The sequence below is a fragment of the Rhinatrema bivittatum genome, chromosome 2, assembly GCF_901001135.1.
Source record: "Rhinatrema bivittatum chromosome 2, aRhiBiv1.1, whole genome shotgun sequence".
NCBI classification, from domain to species: Eukaryota; Metazoa; Chordata; class Amphibia; order Gymnophiona; family Rhinatrematidae; genus Rhinatrema; species Rhinatrema bivittatum.
Genome location: NC_042616.1, coordinates 761,279,202 through 761,299,240, shown reverse-complemented (window position 1 = coordinate 761,299,240; position 20,039 = coordinate 761,279,202). Strand labels below are relative to the sequence as shown.

The window sequence follows — 20,039 nt, the reverse complement described above, 5'->3', positions numbered from 1 at the left end:
GTATGTGTAACTGCTTGTGTGTGTGTGTGTGTGTGTGAGTGTGAGAATGAATTGGTGCGTGCCTGGGATCTGTGTGTGTGAGAATGAATGTGTGCATGCCTAGAGTGTTGAGGGGGACCAGTGTGAGAATGAATGGGAGCTTGCCTGGGTGTGTGTGTGTGAGTGTGTATGTATATATGAGGGAGCCAATGAGAGTGAAAGCGCGTGTGTGTGTGTGTGTATGAGAGAATCCGTGTGAGTGAGAGCTTGTGTGGGGGGAGAGAGAGGGTCTTAGAGCCTGAGTGTGTGTCAGTGTCTGAGAGAGGTTGTGGGTGTGTATTAGAGTATGTATGTGTGTGTATGCGTGGGGGGGGCGCAATCTCATCCCTCGCCTCAGGCAGCAGATTGCCTTGATCCACCCCCTAGAGAACACAGTTTCTTACAAACCATTCCTTATGTAATATTAAGTTTTGTACAATGCAAATGATTCTGGAGTGCATATTATTTTTATCATGTAATTCAGTTTTTGGGATAGCATTTAACTGAATGTAAAAATTAAAGGGGGTTTTCTTCACAACAACTTGCTGAAGTGTGGTCGTTGGATTTTTAGCTCAATCTAGTTGAAGATGACATTTATGCTTGATACTCCCATAGGCAGACATGGAAACATTTTAAAATGTTGCACAGAATAAGTTTTTGGCCTGGTAAAGCTTATAACACCAAGATCACAACCACCGATGCATGTAAATTTCAGTAAAGGGCAACATTACTGCATTGCCTTTGGGAATGCACTAAAATTCAAGTCTTCTGGGAACATCTTTTAGTACTTTTCACAACAATGTTCGCCGATACATTTCCCTGGACAGCAGCCTTTTGCATTTTGGGCCCTATGAATGAGCAGCAGAGCCCTGAAACGGGCAAACAAGATATTTCTGGCAAAAGGATGCGTACAGGCATTGAAATGTATTCTGGCTAAATGATTGCTGCAAGAGAGCCCAGATTTTACAGCATGGAGGAGGGCAGTGATGATTGAATTATATTTGTTGGAAAAAAAGTCACTGGAAACAGATTGTTCCAAGGGTAAAGGGTTGCACTACGATGTTAGGAGTAATTTTGTGACTAATTTTCTCTCTTAAATCTTCCGTAAAGCAAAGGCTGTTGGGTATGTAGAGGGGTCAGTGAACGGTACAAAACTATGTGGCTGTAGATCAATATGATACCCTTTCAATGGTTAGCTGGGTTTGAGAGTTTGAATGATGTAACGACGTGGCCCCTCAGTGCCCATTTTAGGGTCTCCTTCAGTGACGGTTTCTTTAATGTTAGGATAATTTGGTATCACCAGGGGAGGAACATGGCATAGAGTGGGCTTTGGAGTGAGAAAAGGTTTGTAAAATGTAAGCTTTATCCACTCGCAGCTGTTTGGGTAGTATTGCTTCTATGTTGATTGTTAAAATTCAATAAATTTATATTAAAGCAGAACATGTGAGGGTCCGCAACAGTTTTGAAGGTTGAAAAAGGGGTTGGCAACCCCTGGTTTAGACAGATTTTTAACAGTAAATGAACCTGAATACCTAGGTATTTTAAAGGTCTGAGTTTTCCATTTAAGACTATGCTATGGGAAAATCTTTTTAACTGATTCTGCCAAGGGGAGGAAGACAGGCTTGATCGCTAGATACGGTGCCATATTTTTCCCACATTTCTAATAGTGGTTTCAAAGGTTTTTCTCTCGTCGTCATCAACAAACAGAGCAACTCATTGTTCCCTCTTTGCTACTTTAAAGCCACTTAAAGTTGCAGCTGATCATATCTCTGTCGCAGGCCCTTCTGTAACCAGCAGTACAGTGAAAGCCACGGCGGGGCACCCTTACCAGCTTATGATTTTCTGCTGTCAAGTCCAGCGATTGGCGTGGAATTTTGACAAGGGCATTCTCAGCTACAAATATTTTGTGCCCCAAATTAAACATTTGCTTTAGAGGAGTCAATGCATTCACTTTTCTTTGTTCTTATTTTCCATGATTGATTATTTAAAAAAAAAAAAATTAAAAAAATTTCATGGTTGCATTTTGGATAATGAGGACGATTTTATTTTAGCCAAAAAAAAATCCTTCAAAAATTGGAAGAAGGATCTATCTGAAGAAAATAGTATAAGCATTGTCAAGTTAAGTGTAAAACATTGATAAGACAGGCGAAGAGAGAATTTGAAATGAAGTTATCCATAGAGGCAAAAACTCATAATAAAACCTTTTAAAAATATATCCAAAGAAAGAAACCTGTGAGGGAGTCGGCTGGACCATTAGATGACCGAGGGGTTAAAGGGGCTCTTAGGGAAGATAAGGCCATTGCAGAAAGACTAAATTAATTATTTGCTTCCATGTTTACTAATGAAGATGTTGGGGAGATACCAGTTCTGGAGATGGTTTACAAGGGTGATGAGTCAGACGAACTCAACCAAATCACTGTGAACCTGGAAGATGTAGTAGGCTAGATTGATAAACTAAAGAGTAGCAAATCACCTGGACCAGATGGTAATCATCCTAGGGTACTGAAGGAACTAAAAAATGAAATTTCTAATCTATTAGTTAAAATTTGTAACCTATCATTAAAATCATCTATTGTACCTGAAGACTGGAGGGTGGCCAATGTAACCCCAATATTTAGGTTAGGGCAGATCAGCTTGGAGAAGAAACGGCTGAGGGGGGATATGATAGAGGTCTTTATGATTATGAGAGGTCTTGAAGAGTTGATGTGAATTGGTAATTTACACTTTCGGATAATAGAAGGACTAGGGGGCATTCCATGAAGTCAGCAAGTAGCACATTTAAGACTAATTGGAGAAAATTATTTTTCACTCTGCACACAATTAAGCTCTGGAATTTGTTGCCAGAGGATGTGGTTAGTGCAGTTAGTGAAGCTGGGTTCAAAAAAGGTTCTTGGAGGAGAAGTCCATTAACGGCTATTAATCAGATTTACTTAGGGAATAGCCACTGCTATTAATTGCATCAGTGGCATGGGATCTTCTTAGTGTTTGGGTAAGTGCCAGGTTCTTGTGGCCTGGTTTGACCTCTGCTGGAAACAGGATGCTGGGCTTGATGGACCCTTGGTCTGACCCAGCATGGCAATTTCTTATGTTCCATATTCAAGACAATATTATTGGTAATGATTTGTTCACTGCAATCCCGGGATTGCAGCATTACATAAAACCCCACGATTGGAGTTGTCAGCTGCTTATTCAGCAGAGAGATCTTCTCTACAGGAGATAAGGGAGTGGATCTAATCCTAGGGAAGGTAAGCTTCAAAAGCATTTCCCCAGGTAAAGCAATGTCCTTCTATAAAATAGCCTGCCCCAGGATGTGTGGGTACAAGTGCCTGTACGAGACCTTTGAGTGCGCACTTTTAGAGGCGGTCTAGGCAGGGCTTTCGCTGAAGCGCCTCCCTCTTGATTTTGCAAAGTTTCACAGCAGGGCTACCCACAATGAATAGCAGGTAGAGCTGTGTGCGGAAAGATTTTTTTTCAAAGTGAACTGTGAGTTCAACTTGAAAATTGGTGTAACTTATGCATGTAGCATGCGGGCTGCTACAAAATTACCCCCAAAATTATTCATTTCTATCAAATAATATAAAGTTTGTTTATTTTACCTTGGCTGATGTCTTGCCTTTTGTTATTTATTTACTTGCTGTTTTCTTTCTGTTTGCGAATATATAAAATGTTCTTTGTGGAGCTCTTCTGTCTGTTGTTGTCCTTTCTGGGCAGGGAGGTTGCCAATACATTTTCACTGATTTATTTGTTTTTTAGTTGTATGTTTTCTGTATATGCGGGGAGGACTGGAGTGGCGCGGAAGACAAAAATCTTGAATGACTCTAGTTATAGCTTTCCCTGTTCCTGCTGTGCAGCCGCCGAAGGGATTTCTATCCTGACCACTCTGCTGCCGTTGTGGCCTCTGAGAGAGCTTTTCATTAATTCTGGGCTTACTTTTCTTTTGCAGTGGTTTTGTGGAGAGATAAGGAACGAGGATTGTGCTGAGGTTCTGACGGCTAAAAAATTCAGTGGGGATTTGGCATACAGACAACAAAACTTTCAGGTACTTTTTTGCTTTTAGTTTTTCCAGCTCATTAGTTTATTTTTATTGACTGAGTTTTTTTTATTCTGCAATTTCCAAAAGCATTCAATGCAGATCACAATAAACATTCATCATTAGAGTTCTGACTCTCTTTAGTCGTCTTAGGAGCTGTACTTTGCTGCACAGACTAGTGATGGAATGTACTTTTTTTTTTTTTTTTTTAGTAGTATTTTTTTCTAAAATGTATTTCTTTAAAACTTTTTATTTGGGATATAAAAACCAATATATAACAATAATTCAATACAAACTGGCTTGCACACATATTCATCACCAAAGTCCCATGTGCATGTAGCTTTGAAAACATGTTTAGGGAATATTAGCAATTACAGAATACTCATATTATATATATATATATATATATATCATAAAGCGTTAGGGAAGGGTTATGCCCGTGCAACCCATTTTACTGTATAGGCGCTTAATACAGCGCCTATACAGTAACCTGGGTGCGCTGGTACCTGTCATTTCAAATGTCATTTGAAATGACAGGCACCAGGAAGTGTAAAAAACAAAATTTTTAAATACCTGTCGGAGGGCCGCGTGGGTCCAGGCGGGAGCCGGGGGGCGGGTGGTCGCGTGTTAAATCTAGGCCGGGTCGCACAGACGCGCATTCATCCAGGCGGAGGAGCCCCCACCGGCAGTGAATGAATGCGCGCCTGTGCGACCCCTGCGATTCGGTGCTCAAGGCAGTCACATGCCGTGACGTCACGCCTTGAGCGCCGAATCGCAGGGGTCGCACAGGCGCGCATTCATTCATGCAGGCGGAGGAGCCGGCTGCTTTCGCCGCCTGGATGAATGAATGAATGCGCGCCTGCCGGAGGCAGCCCCCACCGGCAGTGAATGAATTCATTCATCCAGGCGGAGGAGCCGGCTGCTTTCGCCGCCTGGATAAATGCGCGCCTGTGCGACCCCTGCGATTCAGCGCTCAAGGCGTGACGTCACGGCATGTGACTGCCTTGAGCACCGAATCGCAGGGGTCGCACAGGCGCGCATTCATTCACTGCCGGTGGGGGCTCCTCCGCCTGGATGAATGCGCGTCTGTGCGACCCGGCCTAGATTTAACACGCGACCACCCGCCCCCCGGCTCCCGCCTGGACCCACGCGGCCCTCCGACAGGTATTTAAAAATTTTGTTTTTTACACTTCCTGGTGCCTGTCATTTCAAATTTACTGTTAAAAATCTGTCTAAACCAGGGGTTGCCAACCCCTTTTTCAACCTTCAAAACTGTTGCGGACCCTCACATGTTCTGCTTTAATATAAATTTATTGAATTTTAACAATCAACATAGAAGCAATACTACCCAAACATATTCCTGGGGGTTCATAGGCCCTCCCCCTCTACAAACTTCCTTCTGCTATATCTGATTGTTAGAGATAAGATCTCCTCAGTTCAGAACCCACCCAAGGGAACCATGGCAATCAAGGGCTCACAATCTGATAGGTTCAGAAATCCAATAGCAGGTACATTGTTGCCCACTCTGAAGGCAGCCAGCCTAATTGTGAGCTTGGTGTAAGGATTCTTATTATTGGGTTAATAATCATGAAGTAAATATTTTTTTTTGGCTGTCAGATAGAGGTTATGGTGGTTATTTGGAAACCAAAACAAACAATTTCTTTCGGTTGTCTTAGCTTTGACATTGGATACTAAAGAGCTGAAGATAGCACCAACCTTTATAGGGCAAGTAAAGTCAACTTTGAGCTTTTTTTTCTCTGTCTCCATCTTCTGGCAGGAGGGCATAACCCACTTGCCTGGACTGGTCTGGCAGGACTAAAGGAAAGGAAATTAATAGGTAAGTTTAAATTTCACCATTATTTTATACTGTATGTTGAGGTGAGAAGTACAGGTTGAAATTCTACTGGTATTATTTCATATTTTCATCTAGAGTGATTGTCAAGTTTATTTCTGAACCCAAATGGTTACCACCTCACATGATTATAAAATTATATTTAAAATTTAGAAAAAAAAAATAAAACTGCATTCCCTGTCTTTATTCCAGATAAAAGAATGAACACTTACATAACATGTCCCAGCAGGTTGTTTGAACGTATGGAAACCAGTATAGAAATAAAAGGAGCACTGGTGTCACGAGGGACTCTCAAGTGCTGTTTCAAGCCATGATTTGTATTTAAAGCCTTTATTAAACTATCTGAAACAAGCCTTTGTCCTGAATTCATGCTCTGAAAGGTCAGTCCTAAAGACTATTCCTGCACACCCTTTACTCCTTTTGTGAGGGTTATAGTACTAGGCTGCATTTCATGAGAAGAGATGGTTATGTAGCAGCAAACACTGGTTTTTCTGCCCTTATTTTCATTTGCTCGAACACGGAGGTTCCTTTTGGAGGTGTGGCGTCTCCAGATGGGTTCGTTTTGCGCATACCATTATAGGAATGAACCTCACTCATATGCCAGGGCATATTAGTCTCTTAGATTTACTGATGAGGGGTTATGAACTTGGTATTCTGCTATGCAGGCTCCTTGATTTGAATATTCTAATCTGATTCCCTGCTGTTTTGTAGGGGGGAGGAGTAAGGGAAGAGGGGAAGGATAAATAGGAAGAAGTTTGTGAGAGATAAAAAGCCTCAAAGCTTTTCCTGTTAACTTGCTGTCTATAATGCAGAAAATCTTTTGTTAACCTTAGAAACTCAAGACTATATGACACATTTCTCTGACTGGTTTTATGGCAATTTATTACTAAATGCATGATAAAGGGCATTCTGTTCTGCATTACCTATTCATGGAAAGCAGATTGATTTTAGCAAAGTGCATTCCATACTGGGGCATAGCATGGTATTATTTTCACAAGTTGCTAAGTGATTGTCTATTTACCTTCCTTTTAATAGTTTTTCCCCTCAGCTATACCTCTTTCTTTTTGAAGGCTTGTATGAACAGGTCGACTCTGGAGCACTGCTGAGCCTCTCTTTATCTCTGGTCAGCCCAGCATAACCACTTATGTTGCCAAGCAGCAGGATTGGAAAATGCTGCCTGCAGAATACCAGAATTGTGCAGAATCTGTGAAAAAATATTTAAAGAAATGTTCATAGGGCAGAACACACTAGACTGTGAATTTATGCTCTCCCAGTCCAATTCATTAAAATGATATTTATTGTGCAGGCACTGCAGCCTTATCCTGGGTCAGAGCAGATATGAAGGTTCTCCCCACCATAGGTTTCAAGAAATGTAAGAAAACTGCAAATGTTACAATACTGCAGCTGCTGGGAGTTTCAGATGATTCTAATTAAAGCAGTGCAAGTTTAATCATTTGGAGGTCCTGTTTCGTTACACTTAATTTTTGTAATAGTACCTAATTTGTGAGTTGCTGGTGGTTCCTATGAGCACAGTAGATTGGAAGCAATCTGGAATATAAATGCTAATCCCTTGGACATGGCCTGTTGTACTATCGTGATGATCCAAATGTCCATGTTGCGCACTCCAGATTTCATATGCAGTCTGTCACAGGAACTCTCCAGATCATGGTGTTGAACAGCAGTGAAACACACTTTAATAAACTACCTTTATTGTTCATTCTTGGTTGTATTAATATTATGATTTCAAAAAAATTAAGTTCTTAAAACACCTTTTAAATTTACTCTGGATTGCTTGTTAATGCCACCTCTTCCAGCAGGGCAATAACCTCCAGTAAATGCTCCCCCTATCAGGGAGGGCTGCAGATTTGTGCTCATAAAATTGATTTTATGTCAGCGATTGCTTTTCCTAGAAAATAGGCTGTTGCTGATTTACCATGAGATTACATTAGTACCAAAAAGAGCTAAACATTCTTGACAAGGTGCAAACAGAAGTGTGTCATCTTCCAACATTTCTGGACTCTCGTAGAACCTGATTTTCATATAACAGGGGTGGTCAACTCCAGGCCCCAAGAGCCACAAATAGGCCTGGTTTTTAAGCTATCCATAATGAATCTGCATGGAAAACATTTGCATAAAATGGAAGCAGTGCATGCAAATCTTTCTCATGCATAGATGTTATGGATATCCTGAAATCTATCCCGTTCGTGGCACGTGAGGACTGGGGTTGGCCACCTCTGTCATATAATGTCTGATAGACTCATAGAGCAAGGAAAAGTGGTTTGGATAGGAAGTGGGCTAAGGAACTTTCCAGTTTAGGGAGAAAGGTAAAGAGAATATTAAATCAAATCAAAACATTTCTAGAAAAAAATGACAAAAAGAAACTAAATGATTATAGAAGTGACTGATTTCACTGAGTGAAAGAGGGTAATCAGCGAGCTAAAATTAACAATGACAGAGAGATTGCTAAAGATAAGAAAAGAAATCCCAAAAAGCTTGCAAAATATATTAATGGTAAAAGGACAACAAGGGATGCTATAGTTAATTTTATGGATTAATTGAACTAAAAAAATACTGAGCAGTAATACTGAATAAAATTTTCTTCAGTATTTATGGTGGAAGGGCCCCTTGAGGAATATAAACCAGTAAGGCCATCAATATTTAAACCCAGTCTGGTTTGGATATCCCAGAAGGGAGTAAAAAATAGTAAAGTGGACTAAATAAAAGTCAGTAAGGCACTAGAATCAGAGGAAATGTGTCTAGGGCCGCTGTGGGAGAGGAGTGAAATGATGGCCTGGCCACCGGACAATATTTTGAGAACCAGTTAAAGTGGAGCAGGGCCATTAAAACTGGTGAAGCAACCCAAATCTTTACCAGGTTGCTATAAAACAGTTATCCTAACCTCAGTTATGGAGAAGTATTGCAAATGAACGTGAGGGAGAGAGGAAGGATTATCAAGAGCTGACGTGGGTTTAAAAATTAGGTCCTGCCAGACCAACCTTAGTGGGCTTTTCACAAACCGAAAACTGTGAATGACCTAGGAAAACAAGATTGATATAATTATCTGGATTTTGTTAAAACTTTTAAGAAAGTACCATGTGAAAGACTGATTTTCAAATTTTAAGAAAGAAGGGCTTTAAGGATAACATAGATAATATCAAAAACATACCCGTATTATATCTTCAAATTTTATTTATAACAGAATTTAAAAACATTAATATTGTTAACATACATTACACCATATTACATATCTCAACCATTCATCCTCCACATTCAAACCAACAATGTTAATACATAAAATAGCAAATACAAAAATTTTTTGTTATTTATCAATATTGCACTTGAATTACCAACTATATATTAAAGAGATTTATTTATATATTACTCTTTATTCCTATTTGTTAATTGTTGATAGAACTTTCCCTTATATTCATTCCAAAAACTCCCCAATACAAAGTTTTATTAATTAAAAAAAAACTCCTATACTTTATTTTATACTCCCGATGTTGTTGATTCAACGTACTCTTGTACTTCCTATACTCCTGACAAGAAGCTTTTGTTTCACCCGAGGGTCTCATCAGGGATTCAAAACATTTGTATTATCCTTTCTTCTCACATATATAGGGAATCTCCAACTGCACTTATCAACGAACACACCAATCTTCACCACCTATTCCCTTCATGAAAACATACACAAATAATTAATTATATCACCCGATGTTATCTCATTTTCTATGTTAAAAAACATATGTATTTATTAATCATTTATTCAATCATCTATTACATTTTTAATTCCAATATCATTCTAAAATATCTATACGTATATATGTATATCCAGCCACAACATTTCCACCATTATATATCTCATACTAATTATTCACAGATATCCCAACTCACCTTAAAGCCATAAATTTAGCAACTTATTTCATTCTAGGTTCTCCAACCCTATTCTTCACCAGCTTCATGTAGTTCTCCGGTTGTCACAAAGGTTCACCAACCCTGTTCATCAACAACTTCACAATATCCTCCGGTTACCGCAGGCACTGTTCAACAAAGCCATCTTCACTCCCAACTTTAAACGGTAAAATATCATCATTCAGCTAATTATACTTAGTCAAGATATATCGACATCCTCAAAACCCAGAATACCAATATCAATTGTACTAACCTTACTGAGTTTTTCACACACACTCGGCAAAGAGTTTCTCATGCGCTGTCTATTCCTTCATTTTTAAAACGCCACAGCTGCACAGTTCAAAGATCCACACCCTCTATTTTTAAATACCCTCAAATGGACCTCCCCCTAAGTATCTATCACCTCCCCCCTACGTATCCGTTGCGTCTAGGTCTTTTTTAACATCAACCCGAGATATTCCATTCAGTCAAAAAAACGCAGGAAGTTGAATGGAAAAATAATTTTCTTCGATTTATTTTAAATGAGCTACTTGTTAACTTCATGGAGTGCCCCCTAATCCTTCTATTATCTGATAGATTAAATAACCGATTTACATTAACTTGTTCAAGTCCTTTCATGGATTTGGTAGACTTCTATCATATCACTCCTCAGTTGTCTCTTCTCCAGACTGAACAGCCGTAACTTCTTTAGCCTTTCCTCATAGGGCAGCCGTTCCATGCCCCTTATTTTGGTCACCCTTCTCTACACTTTCAGTGCAGCTATATCTTTTTTGAGATGCGATGACCAGAACTGCACACAGTATTCAAGGTGCGGTCTCACCATAGAGCGATACAGAGGCATTATGACATCCTCCTTTTTATTTTCCATTCCCTTCTTAATTCTTAACATTCTGTTTGCTTCTTTGTTCGCCAACATTTTCAATGTATTATCCACTATGATGCCTAGATCGGGTTCGTGGGTGGTAACTCCTAAGATAGCAAATGTTGCTTACCTGTAACAGGTGTTCTCACAGGACAGCAGGATGTTAGTAATATGGTGTAATGTATGTTAAACAATATTAATGTTTTTAAATTGTTATAAATAAAATATGAAGATATAATATGGGTATGTTTTTGATATTATCTATGTAATGATAATACCTGTTTAATTTACCCTTACATGTGTGTGGATATTTGACCCTTACATGTGTGTGGATATTTGACCTTTAAGGATAACAGCCAATAGGTGAGGAACTGGATGAAGTTGAGGCATCAGCAGGTCATAATTAAAAGTACATAATGTGATGAATGAGGGGCCCATGGTTAAATACTTTATCAGTATTCTAGAGGAAGGAATATACAGCAATCTTGTCTTTTTTTTTTTTTTTAGATAACACTAAACTTCCTCTTATTATAAATACACAGCAGGGCCCACTGATTTTACAGAAGGATTTAGATCCTTTAGGAAATTGGGAAGACAACTGGCAAATGAGATTAAATGTGAACAAGGGTAAGATGATGCAGTTGGAGCACAAGAATAGGCAAGTACAATATACTTTGAATGATAACACTGTCCAGAAAAAGGATCTGGTATATTGGGTCATAATAAACTGAGAGGCTTATTTACTAAGGAGCATTAATGCATTAAAATGTATAAGGTGCTGAATCTGGCACTCGGTGCACATTAAAAATGCATTCATTAGTGTTATCAGTACCTGCAGAATTTCACGCTTCCGATGATGTGAAAAACTTTGGGTCTATACTTGGGAAATATTGAACCAAATTGCATGCAAAGCAGCTCAGTATTTATTTTTTTATTTATTTAGTTCAATTTTAAATTGCCTTTCCTGCAGCTCAACATGACATACAAAATAAAACAAAAACAAGGATAATATAATCAGCACAGCATAAAATATCAACAACATTAAACAGTACAATAGCCATAAAATGAAAAATCCATCTTCCTAGCAAAACTTAATCTTCAGACTAAGGCAACCAGCTGAGATGGTAGTAGCACAAATGAGGATAGAATTAAAGTATGAATGTATCAGATACAGAATGTGCAGGGGGATTGAGGAGGGCCTGCAATGTCACGCAGGCGGGGGCAACTGGGCAGACTGGGTGGGCCGGAGTCTTTACCTGCTGACGGCCGTCAGGGGCTCCCTCTTAAATTAGGAGGAAATATAGTTTACAGCTTTCAGAGGCAGGACTTTTATTCACAATTGGAGCGACTTCTGAGGAAGAAGGTACTGAGTTACCAGTGGATTTGACAACATTGCTGGACTTCAGGACAAACTGCTGGTCTAGCGGTTTGCAGCCGCTCGCCACACGTGGAGGGTCAAAAAAGCAGTGTTTCACTGCTGGAGGGCTACTACAGATGCACATTTGACGTGGCGGGGATGCGTTCAGGTAGCTGTTAGGCAGTTAGAAAGTTGGACTTGAATCCCTAGTTCTGCTATGCGATGAAGCATAATATAAGAAATCCTCCCTCCCCTTTTCATACAGCACCTCACTAAAGCTGGGCGCCCCTGACAGCCATCAGCAGGTAAAGACTCCGGCCCACCCAGTCTGCCCAGTTGCCCCCGCCTCATGGTATTTTGGTTTAACCAGAAGCATGGGAAAATTAAAGTTCCATTTAATGGTTCTCTAGCCATGGTTTATGATTACAAGTGCAAGTTATGATTATGCCTCTGGGATCTTTTATGCACAGACTCTTCAGTTGTTTTGTGTTTTTGTTTTTTGGTTTTTTTTTATTTCCAGAAAGCACTCCAGGAATATTCAAGCTGCTTTCTACTCTTGCCATCTGCTAACACTGCCATGAGACGAGATGTCCAGGAGAGCCAGGCCCGCTGTTTGCTTCGCTTAGGAAAGCACGAGGAAGCCTTAGGGATTGCCCAGAAACTGGTTAGTTTTGTCCAGTCGCTTTGGGGAGAGAACCTGGACTGTCCTCTGTGAGCCTTGATTAGCATAAGCCGTTCAGGTTTGAGTCTCTACAGCAGGGCTTGGGCACGTGGTGGAGGTGAGGTGCTCGGGGCCTGTGGGGGCTGCTGACGTCTCTGAGGAGAGTTTTTCTCCAGCCCTTACCTGCGTCTGATATCTGGAGAAGAGGGAGGTGTAAAATAAGGAAGAAAATGGGGAATTAAAAAAAGAAAGCCAGCAGGGCTTTTATCATGTAATGTGGAATAGTGTACAGAAATGATTCACATACTTGTACTTCAAGCTTTGCGTTTCACAAGAAGTGAAGTAGAAATATATAGAATACAGACTGCAGCTTGATGTACTGGAAGGTGTACAGTTGTGGCATTTGATTACAGGATTTGTTTTGCTTGCCAGGGAATAGAAGATGCTGCACCTCTGTATTCTTGTTCTCCCAGGATATCCTCTCCTCCTATCACTGTCCATTGATTGGATTGGGAGGGCTGTATTTCCTCAAGTACTCCCAATCCAATCAATGGACAGTGATTGGATTGCTTTTCCTCCATCCTTAGCAAACTACATGCCCCCCTTACCCCTCTCCCCACCATGCTGTCTTCTGGACATGTCTCATTTGTTCTTTATCCTTAGGATAATTAAAATGCTTTCTTTTTAAACCAGGCTGCTACTTGCAAAGTTACAAAGCTTGGCTCTCATATTTTCCTATGGTGTTATGAACATACTTCTTCCTTGGGACACCATGAAAAGAATCACTTAAGAAAACCCTTTTGATTAAAACTGAGGACAGTTTCTTCCCTGCTACTGCACCTTGCTCTCTGTTTGCCTAATGCTCCAGGCCATAGCTCAGAGGGTGATCTGGTCTCACCCACCTCTCTCAACAGAAGGCTCAGTTCTTGACCTGGCTCTTAGGAGGTGGCAGGTTATCACCAGCGCCTTCAAGAGCCATATTGAGAACCAGAATTATGTATATTGTATTATGTTCTTATTGATTATTTCTGCCTGTTTATTCTTAATTGCTATGTTTATTTATTGCTGTTTGATTGTGTTTAATTTATACACACTGCACTTTGGGGACATTTGAAATGGAAAGGCATGTAAAAAAAATTGAAGCTTAGATTAGAGTAGATCCCCTAGGATGGGTGTGGCTGTCCTATTAGTGTTTCTTTTTTCCATTCCCTAAATTATGAACAGTATTCAAGCAACATTCCCAGCTCAAGCCAAGAAACCAACCCAGGCAGTGCAGGGTACTTGCTATTGGGCCACAAGCCTAACTCCCTAGCATGTTTATTTACAAGTAGAAATCAAACAGGAGCATGTAAATGTAACCTACTATCATAGCAATTTTCAAAAACCCATTTACCCAGGTTAACGCTGTTGACAATTCAATAGCAAATACTTCAGCAATTTTCAGAGGATTTGAAAATTGCTACAGTATACGTTATTGAATTGTCACTAGGTTTGCCCACATTAAGGAAAATGGGCATTTAAACATTGCCATGAAAGTATGTTGTATTTACATTTTCTTTTGAAAATTACCCTGAAATGATAGACACACAGTTATTTTGTTTCCTTAAATATTTTGACTTTTTTGTTTTCTTTTTCGTATTAGATGAGCAGAGCAACAAACGTTGATCATTTAACGGCAGTGCTTAACCTCCAGGTTGCTATACACGCTGGTCAGGGAATGTGGCAGAAGGCCATCTCGTGCCTGCAGCAGCTGGTCTCCTTCCATCCTTTTAATCCGTGTAACTGGAAGAAACTTGCCGAGGCATACATGAGCCTTGCGTGGACTGTCTCTGTCTCTGCCTCTTCCATCCAGCAGGCCCCAGGCGAAAACTTTCGAAATTCTGCAGACTCGTTGGCACGGTTCAAAGAATGCACTGCCTCTCGGTATGACAAAGCAGAAGCCAGCGTGATGGAACGCACCTGCACCGCTCATTCTGCAGAACCAAATGGCAGGAAGGCTTCGGCTCGCAGTGGTGACCAAAGCAGAGGGCAGGATGAAGCAAAGCCTCCTGCATTCGACTCCAGGGCACAGAGGAACAGGAAAGAACTGGAGACAATTGCATGTGCTTCTTTTGTGAGATCCAGGTAAGAAAAGCCTGCTGTGATTTTGTTTTCGTTTCTAAAGAAGGTCAACAGAAACCTATATAAGGCTTGCAAGGCCCACCTAGCCTCACCAATCTCTTCACTTCCCGGTGCAGTGCCACAGATCCCCGTTGATCTCTGGGCTTTCCCCCTTCATTTCTTTGATCCTTTGTGCTTTTCCCATTCATTCTTATGCCATTGCTGTTATTTGCCTCCACCACCTCCCTTGGAAAGCAGTTTGTCGCATCCACCACTTTTTCCCTCCTCTTTTTAAGCTTTCAGATTTTATTGAAGATAAACAAGACAGAACGAAAGGCAAAATAGGCGTGCATGATTTCCCTGAAATTTCTTAAATAAAAGTTATACTTTTTTTCCGTCAATAAGCAGGCTGAATCGGCCATGCTGCATAGGTGACGTCATCAGGCGGCACCAGGCAGAGCTGTCTCTCAAAGCTTAAGGCTTTTGCCCTACTGGGCAAGTGTGGTAGTTTTCAGTGCTATCATGTCTCTGAAGAAGACTGCCAGGTTCAAAGACTGTACTTGTGGCTATATAATGCCCATCAGGGATGGCCACAACTACTGCTATTTATGTTTGGGTCCCTACCATGCCCAAGCTAATTGGCATGACTGTGGCAGAATGTCCCCCCAGAGTGCAGAGGCAGCGAGCTGAAAAAAATAGCTAAAGCTCTGGGCTAAGGAAGCCTCTGGACAATCAATCCATCAGCCTCTCCATCTACATCTTCGGGAGAGGTAAGAGAGCCTGCTCACTCTACCCATTCCTTTCCGGGACAGCTGCGTCATCCTCACCAGCAGGGACGCTCCCTGACACAAGCCAGCGGCATGCGGAGCATAAGACGATGCGCCAGGCAGTTAAAAACACCTGCATCAAAGTCTACCCTGGCACCAGAGCCAATGCACAAAGCGCAGAAGACCCCGCATCTGGTGCCGGCAGTGCCGCATTCCCCACCAAAGACTGCGCATGCGGCGCACACAGTGCCGAAGACTGCACACACAGCCCAGGAAATGGCTTAACCTGCGCAAAGTATGGTACATGTGGCACAGATGATGCACCATGTGTTTGGACCGATGAACCACGCTCCACGAAAGCTGCATTAGGTGCCAGAGATAGGACACCAAACATCATAACCCAAGGCTCAAAAAGAGCCACAGCTCACAAGCGAGGGTCCTTCTGATTGTCTTCCTCTCAAGAGGCAGAGACAAGGACACTGGAGATTCTCCATACCTCTCAACTCCTGCAGAAGAGGATCAGTCCCCAGCCCATTCTCCTCCGACCTCAGGCTCATCGGTTGAGTAGTTTTTTTTGTTTTTTTGTTTTCTTTGCTCCTGCATCTCCAGAGGCTCTACAAGAAGAGTGGCAAGAATCTGCCCCACCCTATGGACCTTCCCGTCCACTGGACATATTATCAGTGGCTATTTCACCACCAAGAATCCCAAAGGCCATGTATCATCCCATCACTGCACTGCTTCAGTTACTGCCCACAAACCCAGTTTCCGTTACTATATCCTAATTTATGGCAGCAGGGGCTCAGACTCTCTACTCCGCAACCCATTTGCTCTCTCCTGTTTCTTACCCCGGTGTCTAAGCTGGATAAGCAAGGCACGGATCAGGGAGATCCTATTCACCACTCTCCTAGCCGACGTTCTCAGCAAGTGGTGGAGTAAATCGCCGACACTGTCCGCAATGCTTTCTCATCTCTCTTTCTACAAGCTGCACCTCCCGCTTCCTCCCCGTACCACATTCATCCACTGGAGGCCATGCCATCAGAGCTAACCCTCTCAAGCGTTCCAGGGAGCAATGCCTAGTGCCGCCCTGATAACAGCACCCATGCAGCACGACGGACTAATCCTGCTACTTACGGAAAGCACCATTCATGGTAAGCAAACTTACCGGTACTCATCACCAATGTTTGCTGCTGGTAACCTCACTGGGTACTTAGCATAATATTCTACCAGGTGATGCCATCTATTAGGTTAAAAAAAAATTCTTTCTTCGCTTCTATCTGGATTACCGGGGAATATTAACATAATGTGATTGAGCTGCAGGTTTACAGTTTGCTGTGAGCTGTAACTGGTTATGTGCAATCTTGATTTTACTGTGTTAAATGCTTTGCCGTGTCCTTTGTCCTTCAGTTATCGAGCGATAGGTCCCTACCCCCTCCTGTTCCAAATGGATTATGTAACTTCAAAAGGCAAAAGTCATTGTTTTAATTTTAAAATTGTTTTATGTAATATTTTGGGCCTGGTACATATTGAGAGACCATTTGTTCCCTCATGCTTCTATGGAGAGCTGTACGTGCCTCGTGAGCCAACGAAGGTCTGGACTGCAGCCAGGTGCATGGTACTCAAGAAAGTTCCAGATTTGCAGAGGAAATGACTTAAATTTTCTCCTAAGGGTCCAGTGTATAAGCCAAGTTGAAATTCCTCTTTAAATAGATTCTAAAACTCCTTAAATTATACAATGTGTTATCTTTTTTGCACTTTCCGTTTCTCTTTGCTTGGTGGGATGGAGCAAGCAGAAGATCGTGCAGGGGAGTACTGTAGTGTTCTCAGGGACTGAGAGAGCAAAATGGGATTAATGCACTAAACCTTTGTGCCTGGGTACAAATTCTGGCTCATGTCCTAAGTGAAAGGAGTTTGCTGGCCTCCGTGCCATCCATAGTGAAGGTTTGATATGTTGTGCCATGTTTGGAACAGCTGTCACTCTGGCTAGGGGCAGGACTGAGGCGCATTAGCAGAGCTGAAATGAGAACACGGTGGTCCATTTTGAAAGGGCTGATGTGCCAGATGGGCATCTAAATCAGCTCCTTTGAAAATTGCCTAGGACTTAGCTCCTGAATTTTAGGAGACTCTATTTACTTGGCATTTAAATGTAAGTGGCGAAGGGATGAAGGGAAAAGAATTAGGAGCTTAGCACTAACTATCACCACAAGGCACTTTTAACTAGAGGTAAATTCAGTTTTAGGTGCCTCCATTTAGGGACATTTTCAACCGAAAACTTGAATGTCTAAATTCAGCTGAAATTTTTCCTTAAACCTTGGAGCCTAAATGAAGCACTGAGCTTGCTTTTTTGTTTTTGGTTTGTTTTTTTAAACTGACTTCATAGAGTCTGCTTGAACTATCCGTGACTCTGTCCAGTAATACCTTCCTGAACACGAACTCAATCAGCCACATTGATTGAGAACACAAAAGGACTGAAACATAAAGACATGGTTGAGGAGTAACCAAACCTGCGTGACCTGCTTAGGGCTTAAATATTATAACTTGAACAAAAAGCTCTTCTCCAGCTCTGGTGAATTTGACACATATAACAAATAGGGTGCTAAAGTGTTGTTGTGTTTTTTTAATAGTTCTGTGTAAGGCTCATGTGTCTAATCTCCTCTTCTGCTTCTGATAAAGTAAGTCTGGGAGAGACGCGAGTTAAATCATGTTTATAGTATTATTTTACCAGCATCACTTTTTGAACTTCTGTATTTGTGGCTTACTGTATCATGAGCTATAGGCCCAAGAGGCAGCCACGTGACAGGCAGGAGAGCTTCACTCGGCTTAGCTAATGTAATGGTATTAAAGCTGCAGAGCTAGAAAAAGGGACTTCTAGATAATCCAGAGAGTCTCTCCCAGTTTTACAAGACTTAATTAACTTGGGGGACTGCTGTTCTCCAACCCTTACTCTCACCCCATGTTATTGTGGTACCAAGCTGCTCCTCTTTAAAAAGAGAAAATATGGAAATTGCCTGTTACCACCACAAACCGTTTTTGACCATTGGCACTATTTTGGGGGTTTTTTTCTCATTTGGGGCAGTCTGTAGCTAGAGATTCCCCATGTGTGAGGCCTGCCGTCCTGCTTGACCTTGGAGGAAGCAGAGTTGCTTACCTGTAAGAGGTGTTCCCCGAGAGCAGCAAAAGCTGCCCACTTCCCTTTGGAGTTGGTTTCTTCAAACCTCAGCTAGATTATGGACTGTCTGGACCCCACCGCGTGGATGCACGGTAGCATGGGCGGGCTGCACATGCCCAGAGGAGCATGGTCAAAGTTTCTAGAAACTGTGAAATCACATTTCCTTGCCGGGCTCCGTCTGATGATGTCACCCAGGCATAAGAGCTGACATCCTTCTGTCCTCGGAGAACACCTGATACAGGTAAGCAACTCTGCTTTTAGGGCTCATGTCCAGTAACTTCTGAATGGGTGATTAGCTTAATGGTAGTCCTTTGGGATGAAGCGAGGCCCTGTGCAGCAGAATGTCCCAGAAAATCAGGTTATAAAGCTTCCTTCTGAAAAAGAGGTAAATGGATTTTCTAGCCGAGGAAGTAAGAGTGGCAGTTCTTCACCTTCTAGCATCTGTAAACCGTTTTGGTCAATTATACATTGTTAAAGACGGTATAGAAATGTTTTAAATAAATAAAATAAAAATCTGTGCGCTCTCCCCTTTTGTTTCCCAGGTCACTCACTCATCTGCTTCATTTTTGCCTCCATCGTTTGAGACCATTCTCATCCCACCCTGAAATTCTTCCTGTGCCACATTTACTCTGCACTGCTGCTTTCTTTCTCTCCTTTTGTATCCCCCTTTATTCTTGCCTTCTCCACACCTGTCTTGGCAGTTGGAGAGGTTCCTTCCCTCCTGCCCACCAGTGCAGAAAATCAGCGAAAGGGTGTTTAGTCATAAACTGGCAAACGAAACCTAATTCCCAGTTATTTTTTTGGTCCTCTGCAGCAGCTTGCGTAATTCTGGGACGTGATTGCTCTTCCCAGCAGTAAATTGAAATAGGAGAATGATGGCTGTACAGGGTGGAGGCGGGGGATTTTGCCAGTTGCCGTTTCTCCCTGGCAGACGGTGAAGGTGATTTCTGTGCTTTGGGTCCACTAGCGCACGTTTCTGGGACTTGCACTTAGCTTGGTGGCTCTCTGCACTTAACTGTAGTGAGCCCCCCACACACACACGAATAGTTTCGTCTGGGCGTTCGGCACCCCCTCTCTTCGCACACATGCTTTGTTATATAAAACCCAGAAACTGAAAGATGGTTACGCTCTTATTTGCAAGACAAAATAACAGATGATTATACGTAAAGGGCCTGATATTAAGAAAGCATTTACACGCTTAAATTGGGTTTTCCATGTGTGAATGCACTTTACATGTATAAGTGGGCTTTTGAAGATTACTACAATAAATGCCCTTGAATCATCCATAGGATATTCACATGTAAGTGCGCTGGA

General features: G+C 41.7%; 1 protein-coding gene across 2 annotated transcripts in view; it reads left to right on the top strand.

Moving 5' to 3' along the window:
* The window catches only part of C2H8orf76 (chromosome 2 C8orf76 homolog), a 70,033-nt gene that overhangs the window by 28,409 nt on the left and 21,585 nt on the right, over positions 1-20,039 (top strand). Inside the window, exons 2-4 of one of the 2 annotated variants that reach the window (XM_029591970.1) lie at positions 3,962-4,057; positions 12,552-12,695; positions 14,335-14,816. In XM_029591970.1, the coding sequence (XP_029447830.1) occupies positions 3,962-4,057; positions 12,552-12,695; positions 14,335-14,816 (722 nt within the window). The remainder of the gene's footprint in view (positions 1-3,961; positions 4,058-12,551; positions 12,696-14,334; positions 14,817-20,039) is intronic. The other variant, XM_029591971.1, reaches the window with a different exon arrangement.